Raw genomic sequence first — 22448 nt, 5'->3', positions numbered from 1 at the left:
CCACTAGGCAGCCATTCGGCCCACTGTCTGTACTGTCCCCATGCAAGAATCATTCCCCAGCCCCACTCCCCACCTTTACCTCAAATTCTTGGCTGTCAGATACTCCCCCGTCATCTTGGAATTGGCCATCCCATCTCTGCCTATAACTCCCATATTTATCCCCCCCCACCTGTACCTCACAAACCTGTCCAACCCCCCACCGCCTATAAATCCCACAACCTTGCCTCCCACCCCTCTCACGTCACCTTCAGCCTCTCAGCTACCCCTCCCACCCTTCTCCTGTTACCCTCTCTCCCTCCCTTCCCTGTCACCTTCTTCCCCTCATCTCCCACTCCCACCACCTTCACCCACCCATCTCCCCATCCCACCCTCACCCATCACCCTCCACCCTCCTCACCCCCCTCCCGTCACCTTCACCCCTTTATCTTGGGGTCAGAGTCCATAGGACACTCAAAACTGCTGCGCAGGTTGACCCTGTGGTTAAGAAGGCGTACAGTGTATTGGCCTTCATCAATCGTGGAATAGAATTTAGGTGCCGAGAGGTAATGTTGCAGCTATATAGGACCCTGGTTAGACCCCACTTGGAGGACTGTGCTCAGTTCTGGTCGCCTCACTACAGGAAGAATGTGGAAACCATAGAAAGAGTGCAGAGGGGATTTACAAGGATGTTGTCTGGATTGGGGAGCATGCCTTATGAAAACAGGTTGAGTGAACTTGGCCTTTTCTCCTTGGAGCGACGGAGGATGAGAGGTGATCTGACAGAGCTGTACAAGATGATGAGAGGCATTGATCGAGTGGATAGTCAGAGGCTTTTTCCCAGGGTTGAATTGGCTAGCACGAGAGGGCACAGTTTTAAGGTGCTTGGAAGTAGGTACAGAGGAGATGTCTGGGGTAAGTTTTTTATGCAGAGAGTGGTAAGTACGTGGAATGGGCTGCTGGCAATGGCGGTGGAGGCAGATATGATAAGGTCTTTTTAGAGATTCCTGGATAGGTACATAGATCTTAGAAAAATAGAGGGCTATGGGTAACCCTCAGTAATTTCTAAAGTAAGGACAGGTTTGGCACAGCATTGTGGGCCGAAGGGCCTGTATTGTGCTGCAGGTGTTCTATATTTCTGTCTCCCCCTCCTATCAACTTTACCCCTTCACCTCCCCCCAACCCTCTCCCATCACCTTCAGTCTCCCCCTTCCACACTTCTCCCGTCACCCTCTCCCTCTCATCACCACCTCCCACCCTTCTCCTACCCTTTCTCGTCACCCACCTCACAACACCCATTACCCCTCCCACCCATCTCCATCACCTTCTCCACTCACCACTTTCCCATCACCCTCATCTCCCCCACTCCTTTCCTGTCACCCTCTCACCCTCATCTCCCACCCCCGTACCCCTCTCCTGTCACCCCTCCTCTTGCTCTCCCCCCGTACCCCCCTCCTGTCACCCCTCTCCTCTTGCTGTCCCTCCCCCGTACCGCTCTCCTGTCACCCCTCTCCCAGACTGCCCCCACCCCTAGTGCCCAGCCCACAACGCTCTCCCCGCTGCTGTCTGTCGTCGGCACTGCCCTCTCATTCTGCCCTTTTCCCTCGTCACTCTCCACCGGTCAATCTACCTCCGCACATTGCCCTCTCACACAAAAACTTTCTCTCACTGACTTTCACACACACTCTCTCTCTCTCTCTCTCTCTCTCTCCAACTCCTACACTGCCCGTCACACACTCAATTTCAATCTCTCACACCGCCATTCTCACAGTCCCCCTCCCTAGTCACCTTTGTATTTCTCCCGGACGTCCTCGAACGCTTGAATATAATCCTGTTCCTGGGCATCGGCGGGTAGCTCCCAGGGCGGCCGGCCGGCCATCATGCGTCCGCTCCGGACACGACGGGGCGCAGCCGCTGAAAGCGCCCGAGCGGCGGTACAAACACTGCTGCTAGATATAGTCCGACAGGGGCAGGGGAGGGGGAGGGGGGGGAGGGGGAGAGGGAGGGAGGGGGAGGGGGAGAGGGAGGGGGAGGGGGAGAGGGAGGGGGAGGGGGAGGGGGAGGGGGAGAGGGAGGGGGAGAGGGAGGGGGAGGGAGGGGAGGTGAGGGGGAGGTGAGAGGAGGGGAGAGGAGGTGGGGGAGGGGAGAGGGGGAGAGGGGAGGGGGAGGGGAGAGGGGGAGAGGGGAGGGGGAGGGGAGAGGGGGAGAGAAGAGGGGGAGAGGGGAGGGGGAGGGGAGGGGGAGGGGGAGAGGGGAGGGGGAGGGGGGGAGGGGGAGGGGAGGGGGAGAGGGAGAGGGGGGGAGGGGAGGGGGAGAGGGGAGGGGAGGGGGAGAGGGAGAGGGGAGAGGGAGGGGGAGGGGAGAGGGAGGGGGAGGGGAGGGGAGAGGGAGGGGAGGGGAGAGGGAGGGGGAGAGGGAGGGGAGGGGAGAGGGAGGGGGAGGGGAGAGGGAGGGGGAGGGGAGGGGAGGGGAGAGGGAGGGGGAGGGGAGGGGAGGGGAGGAGGGGGGAGAGGGAGGGGGGAGAGGGAGGGGGGAGGGGGAGGGGAGGGGAGAAGGAGGGGAGAGGGGAGGGGGGAGGGGGAGGGGGGAGGGGAGAGGGGAGGGGGGAGGGGGGGAGGGGGAGGGGAGAGAGAGGGGAGGGGTAGGGGAGAGGGGGGAGGGGGGAGGGGAGAGGGGGGGAGGGGGGAGGGGAGAGGAGGGGAGGGGGAGAGGAGATGGGAGAGGGGAGGGGAGGGAAGTGATCGGGGAGGGAGGGGGAGAGGGGAGGGAGGAGGGGAGGTGAGGGAAGGGGAAAGGGAGGAAAGTGGGGAGGGACAGGGAGAGGGGGAGGAGGGGGGAGGGGAGAGGATGGGAGGGGAGAGGATGGGAGGGGAGGGGGAGCGGCGGGGGAGGGGGAGGGGGAGAGGGGGAGGGGAGGGGGAGAGGAGGAGGGGAGGGGAGAGAAGGAGAGGAGAGGGGAGGGGATGGGGAGAGGAGAGGGGAGGGGATGGGGAGAGGAGAGGGGAGGGGATGGGGAGAGGAGCGAAAGGGGATGGGGAGAGGAGAGAAAGGGGAGGGGAGGGGGAGGGGAGGGAGAGGGGAGGGAGGAGGGGAGGTGAGGGAAGGGGAAAGGGAGGGAAGTGGAGAGGGACAGGGAGAGGGCTAGGAGGGACAGGGAGAGGGGGGAGGGGAGAGGATGGGAGGGGAGGGGGAGAGGAGGAGGGGAGGGGAGAGAAGGAGAGGGGGAGAGGAGAGGGGAGGGGTTGGGGAGAGGAGAGAAAGGGGAGGGGAGGGAGGGGGAGAGGGGAGGGGAGGGAGGAGGGGAGGTGAGGGAAGGGGAAAGGGAGGGAAGTGGGGAGGGACAGGGAGCGGGTAGGGGGAGAGGGGGTAGGAGGGGGGAGGGGAGAGGATGGGAGGGGAGGGGGAGGGGAGAGGATGGGTAGGGGAGGGGGAGAGGAGGAGGGGAGGGGAGAGAAGGAGAGGGGAGGGGATGGGGAGAGGAGAGAAAGGGGAGGGGAGGGAGGTGATGGGGAGGGAGGGGGTGAGGGGAGGTGAGGGAAAGGGAGGGGAGCGGGAAGGGACAGGGGAGGGGGAGAGGAGAGGGGATGGGGAGAGTATGGGGGGAGGTGAGGGAAGGGGACAGGGAGGGGAAAGGGAAAGGGGAGGAGAGGGGAGGGGAGGGGAGGGGAGGGGAGAGGAGGGGAGGGGAGGGGAGAGGGGGAGGGGAGAGGAGGAGAGGAGAGAGGAGGGGAGGAGAGAGGAGGGGAGGAGAGAGGAGGGGAGGGGAGGGGAGGGGAGTGGATGGGGAGAGGGGAGGGGAAGGGAGTGGATGGGGAGAGGGGAAGGGAGTGGATGGGGAGAGGGGAGGGGAGTGGATGGGGAGAGGGGAGGGGAAGGGAGTGCATGGGGAGAGGGGAGGGGAGTGGATGGGGAGAGGAGAGGGGAGGGGAAGGGAGTGGATGGGGAGAGGAGAGGGGAGGGGAAGGGAGTGGATGGGGAGAGGGGAGGAGATAGGGAGAGGTGAGGGGAGGGAGAGAGGGGAGGGGATGGGGAGAGGAGATGGGAGGGTAGGGAGGTGATCGGGGAGGGAGGGGGAGAGGGGAGGGAGGAGGGGAGGTGAGGGAAAGGGAATGGGAGGGGAGCGGGGAGGGACAGGGAGGGGAATGGAGAGGGGGCGGGGGCGAGGGGAGGGAGGAAGGGAGGTGAGGGAAGAGGAAAGGGAGGGAAGCGGGGAGGGACAGGGAGAGGGGAGGGGGAGAGGGGAGGGAGGAGGGGAGAGTGGTGAGGGGGAGGGAGCTGAGGGGCAGAGGAGAGGAGAAGGGAAGGGAGAGGGAGGAGAGGATGGGGAGAGGGAGAGAGGGGATGGGAGTGAGGGGAGAGTGGTGAGGGGGAGGGAGCTGAGGGGCAGAGGAGAGGAGAAGGGAAGGGAGAGGGAGGAGAGGATGGGGAGAGGGAGAGAGAGGATGGGAGTGAGGGGAAAATGTGGAGGGAGAGGGGATAGGGGAAAGATGGGAGAGTGGAGAGGTGGAAGGAGAGGGCAGGAGGAGCTGGGGTGAAGAGGGGAGGAGGAGGAGGGGCTGGGTGGGGGGGTGAAGGAGAGGATGGATAGGGAAGGGGGAGTGCCAGGTCAAGGAAGGATGGATAGGAGAGGGAGGGGGAAGGGGACAGGACATAACTGGAAGGGAGGTAGGAAGGGGAGACAGGAGCGGGGAAGTGAAGTGGAAGGGAGAGGAGATGAGAGGCGGAACGAGAAGGGGAGTGGAGAGGAGGAAAAGAGGGGATGGGGAGAGAAGAGAAGGAAGTGGAGAGGTTAGAGGGGGTGGACAGAGGGAGGAGGGCAGGGGGTAGGGGAGAGGGAGGTGATGGAATGGGACAGGGAGGGAGGTGAGAGGGGGAGGGGGCAGAGGGGAGAAGGAGAGGGGAAAGGGGAGGAGAATGGTGTGAGAGGGAGGAGAGGGGGCAAGAGGACAGAGAGGGAAGAGGAGAGGAGGGGAGAGGGTGGGGGAGGGGAGAGGGAAAAGGAGGGAGAGCAGAGGGGGAGAGGGGGGAGGGGGAGGGGGTAGAGGGAAGGGGGAAGAGGGGAGGGGAAGGGGAAGAGGGAAAGGGGAAGAGGGGAAGGGGAAGATGGGGAAGAGGGGAGGGATTAAGGAGAGGGAAGAGGGGAGGGGGAGGGGGCAGGGGAAGAGGGAAGGGGGAAGAGGGAGGGGGAAGGGGAGGGGGGAAGGGGAGGGGGAAGGGGAGGGGGGAAGGGGAGGGGGAAGAGTGGAGGGGAAGAGGGGAGATGGGAGAGAGGAGAGGTGGGAAGAGGGGTGGTGAGAGGGGAGTGGGAGGTTGGAGAGGAGGAGGAGAGGTTGTAGCTATGGTGATGGAGTTGTAAGGAAGAGGGGGTAAGGGGGAGTGTGTGGAGGGAGGGGGAAGGGTGTGTAGGGAGGGAGTCCTGACGTTAGTTTCAGTTAGTCCTGACGAAGGGTTTCGGCCCGAAACGTCGACTGTACCTCTTCCTAGAAATGCTGCCTGGCTTCTGCGTTCACCAGCAACTTTGATGTGTGTTGCCACAAATTTCAACAGATGTCAGTGGAGGGCATTCTAACTGCTTGTATCACTGTCTGGTATGGTGGGGCCACTGCGCAGGATTTGAAAGAGCTGTAGCAAGCTGTGAACTGTCAGCTCCATCATGATTTCTCGACTCCCCAGTATCCAAGACATCTTCAAAAGTGATGCCTCAAAGAGGCAGATCTGAATCTGTCTCTGAGGATCTCATCACTCAGTTCATGCCCTCTTCACAGGGGTGATTGATAAGTTTGTGGCCTGAGGGAGGAGATGGGTTATCAACTTCAAACTTTCTGTATAATCACTCAAAGTGTTGAACTGCGCGTTGCGTGTAACGAGAGCCGTATAACTCATCTCCTTCTACCTTAGACCACAAACTTATCAATCACTCCTCGTACCACGGGAGCCTGAAGACACACACACACACTGTTTCAGCAACGGCTTCTCCCCTTCCACCATCAGATTTCTGAAGAGATAATGAACCAACACTACCTTCTGCTCTCTTTTTGCACTACATTTTGATTTTGATGTTATTTCTTATTGTAATTTATACTATTTTTACAGTATTGCACTGTACTGCTGTCACGGATTTTGCAACATAATTCAGTGATAATAATGCAGAGCAGGGCTTCCAGCTCACAATGTTTTGCCAGCCGTAATGCCAGTTTAAACACACCGTTCAATGTGCACATCCTGCCATTCTCTGCACATTCATGTATCTGTCTAACAGACTCTTAAACAACGCACACAAAATGCTGGAGACACTCAGCTAGTCAGGCAGCATTTAAGAAGTGAATAAACCGTCAACGTTTCGGGTCCTGATGAAGGGATTCCACCTGAAATGTTGACTGTTTATTCCCTCTCCATTGCCTTGGATTCCAGGATCTGCAGATTTTTTTCATGTTTTTGAGCCTCCTAAACATGTCTGTGTATCTGCAAACACCAGCAGCCCTGGCTATACATTCCACCTACCCATATGGAATCCAGAGAAACTCGGCTGTGTGCATTCAGAATTCACTTGCCAACAGAAGGTGGTTCTATATGGACAATATTCTGCCTGGAGGTCAGTGACCATTAGTGCTCCACAGGAATCTGTTGTGGGTCTCCTGATGGCTGTGATTTTTAGAAATGATTTGGAGAAGGGATGGGTTAGTTAAATTGGCAGATGACACAAAGGTTGGAGGTGAGGTGGACAGTGTAGAAGGTTGCGCTATGTTACAAAGAGGCCTTGGTAAGATGCAGAGCTGAGCTGAGAAGTGACAGTTGGAGGTCAATCTGGAAAAATGTGAGAACATGCACTTTGGAAATTCAAACATGAAGGCAGAATGCAATATTAATGACCAGATTCTTAACAGTCTGATGGAACAGGCTAATTGGTGTCTACATCCATAGATCCCTCAAAGATGCCACACATGTTGATAGAGTGCTTAAGAAGGTGCAAGTTGCGTTGCCCTGTATTGGTCAGGGGATTGGCCTGTATTGGTCAGATGTGATCAAGGCAGAGGAATGAAAGGTGGGGGAGTAGCATTGCTTGTTAGGGAAAATATTACAGCAGTGCTCAGGCAGGACAGATTAGAGGGCTTGTCTACTGAGTCCTTATGGGTGGAGCTGAGAAACAGGAAAGGTATGGCCACATTAGTGGGATTGTATTATAGACCACCCAATAGTCAACGAGACTTGGAAGAGCAAATCTGCAGAGAGATAGCAGGCAACTGCGGGAAACATAAAGTTGTGGTGGTAGGGGATTTTAATTTTCCATATATTGATTGGGACTCCCATACTGTTAGGGGTCTAGATGGTTTAGAGTTTGTAAAATGTGTTCAGGAAAGTTTTCTAAATCAATATATAGAGGGACCAACTAGAGGGGATGCACTATTGGATCTCCTGTTAGGAAACGAGTTAGGACAAGTGACGGAAGTCTGTGTAGGGGAGCACTTTGGTTCCAGTGACCATAACACCATTAGTTTCAACTTGATCATGGACAAGGATAGATCTGGTCCTAGGGTTGAGGTTCTGAACTGGAAGAAGGCCAAATTTGAAGAAATGAGAAAGGATCTAAAAAGTGTGGATTGGGACAGATTGTTCTCTGGCAAAGATGTGATTGGTAGGTGGGAAGCCTTCAAAGGGGAAATTTTGAGAGTGCAGAGTTTGTATGTTCCTGTCAGGATTAAAGGCAAATTGAATAGGAATAAGGAACCCTGGTTCTCAAGGGATATTGCAACTCTGATAAAGAAGAAGAGGGAGTTATATGACATGTATAAGGAAACAGGGAGTAAATAAGGTGCTTGAGGAGTATAAGAAGTGCAAGAAAATACTTAAGAAAGAAATCAGGAAGGCTAAAAGAAGATATGAGGTTGCCTTGGCAGTCAAAGTGAAGGATAATCCAAAGAGCTTTTACAGGTATATTAAAAGCAAAAGGATTGTAAGGGATAAAATTGGTCCTCTTGAAGATCAGAGTGGTCGGCTATGTGCGGAACCAAAGGAAATGGGGGAGATCTTAAATAGGTTTTTTGCGTTTGTATTTACTAAGGAAACTGGCATGAAGTCTATGGAATTAAGGGAAACAAGTAGTGAGATCATGGAAACTGTACAGATTGAAAAGGAGGAGGTGCTTGCTGTCTTGAGGAAAATTAAAGTGGATAAATCCCCAGGACCTGACAGAGTGTTCCCTCGGACCTTGAAGGAGACTAGTATTGAAATTGCAGGGGCCCTGGCAGAAATATTTAAAATGTCGCTGTCTACAGGTGAGGTGCCGGAGGATTGGAGAGTGGCTTGTGTTGTTCCGTTGTTTAAAAAAGGATCGAAAAGTAATCCGGGAAATTATAGGCCGGTAAGTTTAACGTCGTAGGTAAATTATTGGAGGGAGTACTAAGAGACAGAATCTACAAGCATTTGGATAGACAGGGACTTATTAGGGAGAGTCAACATGGCTTTGTGTGTGGTAGGTCATGTTTGACCAATCTATTGGAGTTTTTCGAGGAGGTTACCAGGAAGGGAAGGCAGTGGGTGTTGTCTACATGGACTTCAGTAAGACCTTTGACAAGGTCCCGCATAGGAGGTTAGTTAGGAAAATTCAGTCGCTAGGTATACATGGAGAGGTGGTAAATTGGATTAGACATTGGCTCAATGGAAGAAGCCAAAGAGTGGTAGTAGAGAATTGCTTCTCCGAGTGGAGGCCTGTGACTAGTGGTGTGCCACAGGGATCAGTGCTGGGTCCATTGTTATTTGTCATCTATACCAATGATCTGGATGATAATGTGGTAAATTGGATCAGCAAGTTTGCTGATGATACAAAGATTGGAGGTGTAGTAGACAGTGAGGAAGGTTTTCAGAGCCTGCAGAGGGACTTGGACCAGCTAGAAAAATGGGCTGAAAAATGGCAGATGGAGTTTAATACAGACAAGTGTGAGGTATTGCACGTTGGAAGGACAAACCAAGGTAGAACATATAGGGTTAATGGTAAGGCACTGAGGAGTGCAGTAGAACAGAGGGATCTGGGAATACAGATACAAAATTCCCTAAAAGTGTCGTCACAGGTAGATAGGGTCGTAAAGAGAGCTTTTGGTACATTGGCCTTTATTAATCAAAGTATTGAGTATAAGAGCTGGAATGTTATGATGAGGTTGTATAAGGCATTGGTGAGGCCAAATCTGGAGTATTGTGTTCAGTTGGTCACCAAATTACAGGAAGGATATAAATAAGGTTGAAAGAGCGCAGAGAAGGTTTACAAGGATGTTGCCAGGACTTGAGAAACTCAGTTACAGAGAAAGGTTGAATAGGTTAGGACTTTATTCCCTGGAGCGTAGAAGAATGAGGGGAGATTTGATAGAGGTATATAAAATTATGATCGGTATAGATAGAGTGAATGCAAGCAGGCTTTTTTCACTGAGGCAAGGGGAGAAAAAAAACCAGAGGACATGGGTTAAGGGTGAGGGGGGAAAAGTTTAAAGGGAACATTAGGGGGGGCTTCTTCACACAGAGAGTGGTGGGAGTATGGAATGAGCTGCCAGATGAGGTGGTAAATGCAGGTTCTTTTTTAACATTTAAGAATAAATTGGACAGATACATGGATGGGAGGTGTATAGAGGGATATGGTCCGTGTGCAGGTCAGTGGGACGAGGCAGAAAATGGCTCGGCACAGCCAAGAAGGGCCAATCGGCCTGTTTCTGTGCTGTAGTTTCTATGGTTTCTATGACTGGGTTCAAGAATTGTGAGGTAATGTTCCACAATCCTTGCTAGTCCACACTTGGAGTATTGTGTTCATAAACACGAGAAAATCTGCAGATGCTGGAAACCCAAAGCAACACACACAAAATGCAAGAGGAACTCAACATGGAAAAGAATAAACAGTCAGCATTTCAGGCTGAGACCCTTCTTCAGGACAGGAAAGGAACTAGCATGGGTGGAGCATTGGCTGGTCGACAGAAAACAGAGAGTGGGAATAAACAGATCCTATTCTGGCTGGCTGCCGGTTACCGGTGTAGTTCCACAGGGGTCCGTGTTGAGTCCACTGCTTTTTACGATGTACATCAATGATTTGGACTATGGTTTTAATAGATTTGTGGCTAAATTTGCCAATAATAGAGATATAGGTAGAGGAGCGGGTAGTGTTGAGGAAACATAGAGCCTGCAGAGAGACTTAGATAGTTTAGGGGAATGGGCAAACAAGTGGCAAATGAAATACAATGTTGGAAAGTGTATGGTCATGCACTTTGGTGGAAGAAATAAATGGGCAGACTATTATTTTAGATGGGGAATGAATTCAAAATGCAGAGATGCAAAGGGACTTGGGAGTCCTTGTGCAGGATACCCAAAAGGAACCTCCAGGTTGAGTCGGTTGTGAAGAAGGCGAATGCAATGTTGGCATTTATTCCTAGAGGTATAGAATATAAGATGTGAAGTCAAGGCTCTATAAAGCATTCGTGAGACCACACTTGGAGTATTGTGTGCAGTTTTGGGCTCCTTATTTTAGAAAGGAAATACTAACATTGGAAAGGGTTCAAAGGAGATTCTGAGAATGATTCCAGGAGTGAAAGGGTTAACGTCTGGCAGCTCTTGGGCTGTATTCTCTGAAGTTCAGGAGAATGAGGGGGGGGGCAGGTTCCAAATGTTAAAAGGCCTGAACAGATTAGATATGGCAAAGTTACTTCCCATGGTAGGGGAGTCTAGGACAAGAGGGCATGACTTTAGGATTGAAGAACATCCACTTAGAACTGAGATGCGGAGAAATTACTTTAGTCAGAGGGTGGTAAATCTGGAATTTGTTGCCATGAGTAGCTGTGGAGACCAAGTCATTGGGTGTATTTAAGACAGAAATATGATTAGCCAGAGCATCAAAGGATATGTGGAGAAGGCAGGGGAGTGGGGATGACTAGAAGAATTAGATCAGCCCATGATTGAATGGCAGAGCAGACTCGATGGGCCGAATGGCCTACTTCTGCCCCTATAACTTATGGTCTTATAATCAATTATCAAGGACAGAAATGCAGAGAGTGCATCCAGATCTCAGAACAGCCTACCTATAGTTGAAGAGATATGTGAAGTCACGCTGTGTTGCCTAGATCATTCCTACTGCTGATGCTGTGTTCTCACGGGTGGGAACATGCTAATTTGGCCATAGTGATCAGCAGAGAGATGAGATAATAGCTAGGCAACAATCTATATGTTAATTCAGGTTAACATGAAACACATAAGGCCCTGATAATGATAGGTGCTGGAGTGTTCCTGGAATTAGCTCAATCTGACCTCTATTCTCGATGCTTTGCAAAAGATAGAAAGGAAGATGAAAGAGGGGCTTTAGCAATACTAATAAAGGCCAACATCACAGCGGAACACAAAGAAACAAAGGATACATAATGATTCTGCATGGTAGAACTTAGATATAGGATAAATTTGGTTTTTATTTTCTCTGGAGCAGTGAAGGCTGAGGGAAATCTGACAGAGGTTCAGAAGATAATGAGAGGCAATGATGGAGTAGACAGGCAGCATCTCTTTCACAGGATTGAAATGTCTAGTACCAGAGGGCAGGCGTTTAGGGTGAGAGGAGTAAGTTCGAAGGAGATGTGATGGGAAAGTCTTTTACACAAAAAGTTGTGTGGAGGTGCAGTTAATGTTGAGAAAACAGGGAATCTGCAGAATGACGGACAGATTCTTAGAATGGGCAAAGAGGTGCTAGATGGAATATGGTTTTGGGAATTGTTTTGTCATGCACTTTGATAGAAGGAATAAAGGTGTAGACTATTTTCTAAACCTGTAGATACTTCATATTAAGGATGTACAAATACACTTGTCAGTCTACATGTAGGATTTCCAAAAGGTTAATTTTCACGTTGAGTCAGGGGCAAGGAAGGCAAATGAAGTTTTATCATTTATTTCCACAGAATTGGAATTATCGGTTCTTGAAAGATCATTGTTAATGCCTCTGCAATCTCTCTAGCTACCTCCTTCAGAATCCGTGGGTGTATTCCATTAGGTCCAGGAGATTTAACCACTCTCAGACCATGAAGCTTCCTGAGCACCTCCTCAGTTGTAATTTTCACTGCACATACTTTCACTTCTCTGTCACTCTTGAATGTCCGGTATACTGCAGATGTCTTCCACTGTGAAGACTGATGCAAAATACTCATTCTGTTCCTCTGTCATCTCTGTATCTCTCATTAATATCGCCAATGTCATTTTCTATTGATCCTATATCTACCCTCGACTCTCTTTTAGCCTTTATATACTTAAAAAAGCTTTCAGTATCTTCTTTCATGTTAGCCACCAGCTTCTTCTCATAATTCATCTTTTCCTTTCAAATGACCTTCTTAGTTTCCTTCTGCAAGTTCTTCAAAGCTCCCCAATCCTCGATCTTCCAACTAGCTTTGACTTCCTTGTATGCCCTCTCTTTTACTTTTATTTTGGCTCTGACTTCGCTTGTCAGCCACGATAGTGTCCTTCTTCCATTCGAAATTTTTTTCTTCTTTGAAATATATTTGTCTTACACTTCCCTCATTTTTTGCAGAAACTCCAGCCAATGCTGCTTTGCTGTCCTTCTCAAATGTTTGTTTCTCCTTCTCAAATTTCAAAGTGAACTCAATCATATTGTGATCACTGTTCCCTAAGGGTTCCTTAACCTTAAGGTCTCTTGTCATCTCTGGATCATTACACACCATCAAATCCAGCACAACCGATCCCCTAGTGGGCTCAACAACAAGCTGATCTAAAAAGCCATCCCTTTGACATTCTACAAATTCTCTCTCTTGCAAGATGCAAAAGGACTTGGGGGTGAGGTAAAGAGCTGGGAAACCAGTTGGTGAAAGAGATAAAGTACTAGAGAAGGGGAAATATGATAGGAGAGGACAGAAGACCATAGAAGGGGGAGGAGCACCAAAGGGAGGTAATGGGCAGCTAAGGAGATTAGCTGAGAGAGGGAAACAGGAATGGGTAAAGCTGAAGAAGGAAGTTAGAGAAATTGGTATTCATACAATCAGGTTGGAGGCTCCCCAAATGGAATATAAGATGTTGCTCCTCCAACCTGAGTGTAGCCTCACCACAGCAGCAGAGGAGGTCACGGACTGACATGTTGGAATGGGAGCATACAACCAGGGTGCTACATGAATTAGAAAACATATCCTATGGGAACAGGTCGTGTGAGCAAGAGCTTTTTTCACTGCAGAGAAGGAGCATGAATGGTGACTTGATACAGGTGTACAAGATAATAAGTATATATAAAGTTGGCAGCTAGAGACATTTTCCCAGTGCGGCATGGTGAACAGAGGAAAGTTTAGGGGAGATGTCAGAGGTAGATTTCTTTTTTTTTTACACAGAGAATAATGGGTGCCTGGATGAGACTGGTGGGGAGGGGGGTACTGGGAGAGGCTGGTACATAATGAACTTTTAAAAGATTCTGAGAGAAAGATGAATGTTAGACAAATGGGGAGTTATGGGCTAGATAGGAGTGAAGGGTAAATGATTTACATAGGTCTGCACAACATGATGGGCTGAAGGGCCTGTATTGTACCGTAACATTTTCTGTTCTTACGTTGTTTCCATATAGAACATACTCTCTAATCCAGGCAGCATCCTAGTGAACCTCTTTTGCACTCTCTCTAAAGCCTTGACAGCCATCCAAAATGGAGGCAACCAGAAATGTACGCACTACATCTTGGTTCATTTTGGTAGGTCAAATATGATGGCAGAATATAGTATTAACGGTAAGACTCTTGTCAGTGTGGAGGATCAGAGGGATCTTGGGATCTGAGTCCATAGGACACTCAAAGCAGCTGCACAGGTTGACTCTGTGGTGAGCAAGGCATACAGTGTATTGGCCTTCATCAATCGTGGAATTGAATTTAGGAGCTGAGAGATAATGTTGCAACTATATAGGACCCTGGTCAGACCCCACTTGGAGTACTGTGCTCAGTTCTGGTCGCCTCACTACAGGAAGGATGTGGAAACCAGAGGGGATTTACAAGGATGTTGCCTGGATTGGGGAGCATGCCTTATGAGAATAGGTTGAGTGAACTCAGCCTTTTCTCCTTGGAGCGACGGAGGATGAGAGGTGACCTGATAGAGGTGTATAAGATGATGAGAGGTGGGAACAAGAATTGGGATCTATTATTTCCGTGGATGACTGGGGGCAGATTTTACAATTAGTCAATACTTCCTCTATCTGTGCTAAACATTCCCTAATTCAATTTAAAGTTGTTCATAGAGCACATATGTCCAAAGATAAATTAGCTCGCTTTTATTCTCATATTAATCCTTTTTGTGATAGATGTCCGGGGCAGATAGCCTCTTTAACTGATATGTTTTGGTCTTGTCCTACTCTGGAAACTTTCTGGAGAGACATTTTTAATATTATCTCCAAGGTATTGAATATAGATATCTCTCCTCACCCTATTACTGCTATCTATGGACTACCTAAAAGTTCCAGTAATCTTTCTCCTTCAGCCCGTAGAATGATTGCATTTCTTACTTTAATGGCGAAAAGATGTATCTTACAACATTGGAAAGAGCTTAATGCTCCAACTACCTTTTTTTGGTTTTCTCAGACGGTATTATGCTTGAATTTGGAGAAAATTAGAAGCAATCTTTATGACTCCTTATTTAAATTTGAACAGACCTGGAGATCTTTTATTCAATATTTTCATTTAATGTAATATATACCCTTGTTTTTTTTTACTGTTTTTAATGGAGGTCGGGATTGAGGACGTGATTTTAAGTTTTTTAACTCTGTTTGGTTTCAAGTTAGCCCATTGCTTTGCTTTGCTTTTAGTTAGTTGCACTGTGGGTTTTTTTTGGGGTTTTTTTTCCTTTTCTCTATTGATATATATATAAAAATTAGTATACTATTATGTTACCTTGGTACGTTATGTTTAAATTACATTGTTTGTATCATTTTTTTTGTATTAATATCTCCTGTAATTTTATTATATTCTAACAGTGTATTAGTGCCTATATGGCTTACCTTTTTGTATACTTATTCAATAAAAAGATTTAAAAAGAAAAAGAAAGAAAGAGAGGCATTGATCATGTGGATAGTCAGAGGTTTTTTCTCAGGGCTGAAATGGTTGCCACAAGAGGACACAGGTTTGAGGTGCTGGAGAGTAGGTACAGAGGAGATGTCAGGGGTAAGTTTTTTACTCAGAGAGTGGTGAGTGCGTGGAATGGGTTGCCGGCAACGGTAGTTGAGGGGGATATGATATGGTCTTTTAAGAGACTTTTGGACAGGTACATGGAACTTAGAAAAATAGAGGGCTATGGGTAAGCCTGGTAATTTCTGAGGTAGGGACATATTTGGCACAACTTTGTGGGCCAAAGGGCCTGTATTGTGCTGCAGGTTTTCTGTGTTTCTATGTCTCCAGATGAGACATAGGAGCAGAATTAAGCCTCTTGGCCCATCGAGTCCGCTTCACCATTCAAACATGGCTGATCCTTTTCTCCCCTCCTCAGCTCCACTCCCAGGCCTTCTCCCCGTAACCTTTAATGCCATGTCCATTCAAGAGCCTATCAGGCTCTGCCTTAAATACACCCAACAACCTAACCTCCACAGCAGCCCATGGCAACAAACTACACAAATTCACCACCCTCTGGCTTAAGAAATTTCTCCACATCTCTGGTTTAAATAGATGTCCTTCTGTCCTGAGGCTGTGCCCTATTGTCCTAGACTCCCCCACCATGGGAAACATCCTTTCCACATCTACTCTGTCATTTGAAAGTTTCCAATGACAACCCTCTCATCCTTTTAAATCCCAGCAAGTACAGACCCACAGCCATCAGACATTCCTTTTATGATAACCCTTTCATTCCCGGAATCATCCTTGTGAACCTCTTCTGAACTCTCTCAAATGCCAGCACATCTTTTCTTAGACGAGGAGCCCAAAACTGTTCACAATACTCAAGGTGAGACCTCATCAGTGACATATAAAGCTTCAGCATCACATCCCTGCTCTTGTATTCTAGACCTCTTGAAATGAATGCAACATGGCATTTGCCTTCCTAACCACTGACTCAAGTTAACCTTTAGGGTGTTCTGCACAAGGACTCCCAAGTCCCTTTACACTTCCAATTTTTGGAAATTTTCCCCATTTAGAAAATAATCTACACATTTATTTCTACTACCAAAGTGCATGACCATGTGTTTTCCAACATTGTATTTTATTTGACACTTTCTTGTCCATTCTCCTAATCTGTCTAAGTGCTTCTGCAGCCTACCTGTTTCCTCAACACTACCTCCCCCTCAACCAATCTTCATATCATCTGCAAAATTGGCAACAAAGCCTTCTATTCCATCATCTAAGTCATTGATATGCAGCATAAAAAGCAGTCCCAACACTGACCCCTGCGGAACACCACTAGTCACTGGCAGCCAACCAGAAAAAGATCCTTTTATTCCCACTCACTGCCTCCTATCCATCAGCTAATACTCTAACTACACCAGCAATTTTCCTGTAGTACTACGGCTCTTAACTTGGCAAGCAGTCTCATATGTGCCACCTTATCAAAGAACTTCTGAAAATCCAAATATACAACATCCACCACATCCCCTTTATCTACCCTACTTGTAATCTCCTCAAAGAATTCCAACAGATTCATTGGGCAAGGTTTTCCCTGAAGGAAACCATGCTTTTTCCTATCTTGTCCTATGTCACCATGTACTCCTTAACAATTGACCCCAACATCTTCCTAACCACTGAGGTCAAGGTAACTGGTCTATAATTTCCTTTCTGATGCCTTCCTCCTTTCTTAAAGAGTGGAGTGACATTTGAAAGTTTCCTGTCCTCTGGCCCAATACCTGATTCCAATGATTTTTGAACAAACATTATTAATGCCTCCACAATCTCTACCACTACCTCTTTCAGAACCCTAGGGTGCAGTTCTCTGGTCTGGTTGACTTATAGACAATAGACAATAGGTGCAGAAGTAGACCATTCCGCCCTTCGAGCCTGCACCGCCATTCTGAGATCATGGCTGATCATCTACTATCAATACCCAGTTCCTGCCTTGTCCCCATAACCCTTGATTCCCCTATCCATAAGATACCTATCTAGCTCCTTCTTGAAAGCATCCAGAGAATTGACCTCCACTGCCTTCTGAGGCAGCGCGTTCCACACCTCCACAACTCTCTGGGAGAAGAAGTTCCTCCTCAACTCTGTCCTAAATGACCTACCCCTTATTCCCAAACCATACCCTCTGGTACTGGACTCTCCCAGAATCTGGAACATATTTCCTGCCTCTATCTTGTCCAATCCTTTAATAATCTTATATGTCTCAATCAGATCCCCCCTCAATCTCCTTAATTCCAGCATGTACAAGCCCAGTCTCTCTAACTTCTCTGCGTAAGACAGTCCGGACATCCCAGGAATTAACCTAGTGAATCTACGCTGCACCTCCTCCACAGCCAGGATGTCCTTCCTTAACCCTGAAGACCAAAACTGCACACAATACTCCAGGTGTGGTCTCACCAGGGCCCTGTACAAATGCAAAAGGATTTCCTTGCTCTTGTACTCAATTCCCTTTGTAATAAAAGCCAACATTCCATTAGCCTTCTTCACTACCTGCTGTACTTGCTCATTCACCGTCAGAGACTGATGAACAAGTACTCCTAGATCTCTTTGTATTTCTCCCTTACCTAACTCCACACCGTTCAGATAATAATCTGCCTTCCTGTTCTTGCTCCCAAAGTGAATAACCCCACAATTATTCACATTAAACGCCATCTACCAAGTTTCTGCCCACTCACCCAGCCTATCCAAGTCACCTTGAATTCTCCTAACATCCTCATCACATGTCACACTGCCACCCAGCTTAGTATCATCAGCAAACTTGCTGATGTTATTCACAATGACTTCCTCTAAATCATTGACGTAAATCGTAAACAGCTGAGGTCCCAATACCGAGCCCTGTGGCACCCCACTAGTCACCACCTGCCATTCCGAGAAACACCCATTCACTGCTACCCTTTGCTTTCTATCTGCCAACCAGTTTTCTATTCATGTCAATATGCTCCCCCCAATGCCATGAGCTCTGATTTTACCTACCAATCTCCTATGTGGTGCCTTATCAAATGCCTTCTGAAAGTCAAGGTACACCACATCCATCGGATCTCCCGCGTCTATCTTCCTGGTTACATCCTTGAAAAACTCCAATAGATTAGTCAAGCATGATTTGCCCTTGGTAAATCCATGCTGGCTTAGCCCAATCCTATCACTTATGTACCCTTAGGTCTACAGCTTTTTGAGCACCTTCTCCCTTGTAATAGTAACTGCACCCACTTCTCTTCCCTCACACCCTTCAACATCTGGCACACTGCGAATGTCTTCCACGTGAAGGCTGATGGAAAATATTCCTTTAGTTCATCTGCCATCTCCTTGGCCCCCTTTATTATTTCTCCGACCTCACTTTATAGTGGTCCTATATCCACTCTCTTCTCTCTTTTATTTTTTACATATTTGAAAAATCTTTTATTATCCACTTTAATATTGTTTGCTAGCTCACTTTCATATTTCATCTTTTCCCTTCTATTGATTCTTTTAGTTGCTCTGTGTAGGCTTTTAAAAACTTCCCAATCTTCTATCTTCCCACTAATTTTTGCTTTGTTATATGCCCTCACTTTGGCTTTTACATTAGCTTTGACTTCTCTTGTCAGCCACGGTTGTACTATTTTGCCGTTTGAGTATTTCTTCAGCTTTAGAATATATCTATCATGCACCTTTCTCATTTTTCTCCGTGACTCAAGCCATTGTTGCTCTGCTGACATCCCTGCCAGCATCTCCTTCCAATTTACTTTGGCCAACTCCTCTCTCATACCACAGTAATTTCCTTTACTCCACTGAAATACTGTTACATTAGACTTTACTTTCTCCCTATCAAATTTCAAGTTGAACTTAGTCATATTGTGATCACTGTCTCGTAAGGGTTCTTTTATCTTAAGCTCCCTAATCAGCTCCAGTTTGTTAAATAACAGCCAATCCAGTATAGCTGATCCCCTAGTAGGCTCAACAACAAACTACTCTAAAAAGCCATCTTGTAGGCATTCAGCAAACTCACTCCCTTGAGATCCATTACTAACCTGATTTTCACATTTGAACCTGCATGCTGAACTCTTCTATGACTATCATAACATTGTCCTTTTGATATGCCTTTCATATTTCCTTTTGTAATCTGTGGTCCACATCCCAGTTGCTGTTGGCAGTTTCTTAACTCAACCTACAAGTATTCAATTTTACAATCCTATGTCATATCTTTCTACTAATTTGATGCCATTCTTTACCGGCAGAGCCACACCACCCCATCTGCCAACCTTCCTATCCCTCCGATGCAATGTGTAACCTTGGACATTTGGCTCCCAATTACAACCATCCTTCAGCCATGATTCAGTGATAGCCACAACATCATACCTGGCAATCTGTAATAGTGTAACCAAATCATCCACCTTATTTCTTATACTCTGTACACTGCGATATCACACTTTGAGTACTGTATTTGCTACCCTTTTTGATTCTACATCCCTCATGCACTGATACTCACCCTGCTGGCTACAATTTTGTCCCATCATTTGCCTGCCCTTCCTGACAGTCTGACTGCATGCTAACTTTGCTTTTTTACAAATCTGTCCTATCCTGAGTCCCTTCACTCCAGTTCTCACACCCCTACCAAATTAGTTTAAACTCCCACCCTGCCAACAGCTCTAACAAACCTGCCCCCAAGAATATTTCTCTCCCACGGGTTCAGGCGCAACCCATCACTTTTGAACAGGTCATACCTCCCCCAGAAGAGATCCCAATGATCCAGGAACCTGAAGCCCTGCCCCCTGCACCAGCTTCTCAGCCACACATTTATCTGCCAAATCATCTTGTTTCTACTCTCGCTGGTGTGTGGCACAGGGAGCCATTCAGAAATTACTGCCCTGAGGCCCTGCTTCTCAGCTTTCTCCCTAGCTCTCTACATTCTCTTCTCAGGACCTCTTTGCTTCTCCTTCCTGTGTTATTGCTACCAATGTATACCAAGACATCTGGCTGCTCGCTCTCCCCCTCCAAGACGCAGACTAACTAGAGTTTTAGAAAATTGCATCATAATTTCCTGACTGAACTAACAAATGCAGGCATTCTATGTGCCTTCTTTACCACCCTATCCACCTGTATAGCCACTTTCGGGGGTGATGGACTTGAACCCCTAGATCACTCTGTATATAAATGCTGTTAAGGCTATACTGTCTCTTTATATTTAGCCTTCCAAGGTGCAACACTTCAGACTTGGCCGTGTTAACCTCCACCTGCCATTTCTACATCCATATCTGCAAATGATCTATATCCCTTTGTATCCTTTGCCAATCTTCTATAATATCCACAGCACCAGGTATCTCTGTATCCTCTGCAAACTTACCAACCCAGCCATCTACATTTTCATCCAGGTCACATCACACTCAATGGAAAGGTGCAGTATTGGAGATGCCATCTGTGCTATGTAAGGTCCAGAACTCCTGTGACCCAGAACCCACTGATGGTCCCTGGATTCCACCAAGCTCCCCTCCTTACATTATATTTTGTGGGAATAGATCAGGAATTCTCCCAGTCAAGAAGTCAGGGGAGGGGTGATAGCCATGGGAAGCATCCAAGGCCAGCACCTCCTGTCTCCAGCACTCACAGTCCACCTCAGATACACGATGCAGCACAACACTGACCTGCCCAGCACCTACCCAAGTAACACCCAGTCATCGTTTACTGTATACAGCAGCTGTCACCATGTACATATCCTCACCCTTCCCAGTGCACCAGTCAATTCCACCCACACAGATACAGCCCGCAGCCATGCACACACTGCTCCAGCTGGCATGGCCCTACCTGCTATCCTGAGCACTGCACGTTCTGGTGGCTCCATCACCCTGCCCGTCTCTGCCACGCGCGGCCGGTTCCAAGGCAATGTGTCACCAGGCAGCCGTTCCCGCTTTGTCTCCAGCTCCCACTCCATCTTGTTGTTGACCTAAGGACATTAGATCATAGGTCACACCGACATTCGATCAATAATCTCCCCCACCCCCACCCATTGATAACAATCTGCAATCAAAAACACCACCTGATCAATAACCCCAATTCCTCCAACACAATCCCTTAATCAATAACCCCAATCTCCCCCAATGCAGTCTCTTGATCAACAACCTCAATCACCCCAACCTAATCTGTTAAACAATAATTCCAGTCATCCAACTTAATCCCTTGATTAATAACCCCAATCTACCCAATCTCATTCGTTGATCACTAACCCCAATTCTTCCAACACAATCCTTTGATCAATAACCCAAACTAATTCCTTAATCAATAATGCAAATCCCCCCAACTCAATCATCCAAGAGGACTACAACCTTGCTGTTGGGATTGGAGGCTTGCATGCCTCCATTTCCCTGAGAGCTATGTTGGCTGGAGTCAGGGCTTCATGCTTTAGTTCTTATTAGGGTCACCAATATCAAACTGATTAAAGGGTAGCGGCCAGATTAAGAGTTGTCGCCTGGTCTTCCAGGTTCAGGGGTCGAGAAGAAGCTACTGACATGATAAAGGAAGCCCTGTACACCACCAGATATGGAGGACCTCTATTGCTGCCCTAAACACCAGTGGTGTAATGGGCAGTAGCATCCCCAACCCAATCTCTTGATAAATAACCCCAATCCCCCTAACCCAATCCCTTGATTTACCAACCCAATCCTTGATTAATAACCTTCAATATCTGACCTAATCCCTTGATCAAAAACCCCCAATCCCTCAACTCTATGTCTCTTGATCAATAATCCCAATACCTCCAACTGAATCCCTTAATTAATAACCCCAATCTCTTGATCAACAACCCCAATCTCTCAATCCATTCTCTGATCATTACTCCAATACCCCATCCCAATCCCTTAATCAATAGCCCAATACACCAAACCCAATCCCTTGATCAATAACCTTAATTCCCAACCCAATCCCTTGATTGATATTCCAGTCCACCAACCCATCCCTTGGTCAACAACTACAATTCCCCCAGTATAATCCCTTGATGAATGACCCAAATCCCCCAACCCAATACCTTCATCAATAACCTCAATACCCCCAACTCAATCCCTTTTTCCATTCTTTAGAAAGGTAGCAAGGGACATAGCCCTCAATATCCCTACCATCTATTTACATAGAGACATAGAAAACCTACAGAACAATACAGGTCCTTTGGCCCACAAAGTTGTGCCGAACATGTCCCAACCTTAGAAATTACTAGCCTTCCCTATAGCCCTCTATTTTTCTAAGCTGCATGTACCCATCCAAAAGTCTCTTAAAAGACCCTATCGTATCTGCCTCTACCACCGTTGCCGGCAGCCCATTCCACACACTCACCACTCTCTGAGTAAAAAACTTATCCCTGACATCTCCTCTGTACCTACTCCACAGCACTTTAAACCTGTGTCCTCTTGTGGCAACCATTTCAGCTCTGGA

The 22448-nt window shown here is 48.0% G+C and overlaps 1 protein-coding gene across 4 annotated transcripts in view; it reads right to left on the bottom strand.

Annotated features, from left to right (window-relative positions):
- plecb (plectin b) overlaps window positions 1-22448 on the bottom strand; it is a 348566-nt gene that overhangs the window by 300071 nt on the left and 26047 nt on the right. For 2 of the 4 annotated variants that reach the window (XM_063044747.1, XM_063044748.1), the window contains exon 3: window positions 20832-20970. In XM_063044747.1, coding sequence (XP_062900817.1) covers window positions 20832-20970 — 139 coding nt within the window. Of the gene's footprint in view, window positions 1-1764; window positions 1885-20831; window positions 20971-22448 lie in introns of those variants that run through there. The other 2 variants (XM_063044753.1, XM_063044756.1) reach the window with 1 other exon arrangement.

Source organism: Mobula hypostoma, chromosome 3, assembly GCF_963921235.1.
Source record: "Mobula hypostoma chromosome 3, sMobHyp1.1, whole genome shotgun sequence".
In the NCBI taxonomy this organism is placed as follows: domain Eukaryota; kingdom Metazoa; phylum Chordata; class Chondrichthyes; order Myliobatiformes; family Myliobatidae; genus Mobula; species Mobula hypostoma.
Note: the sequence above shows the minus strand (reverse complement) of the source record. Positions and strands in the feature narration are given on the sequence as shown.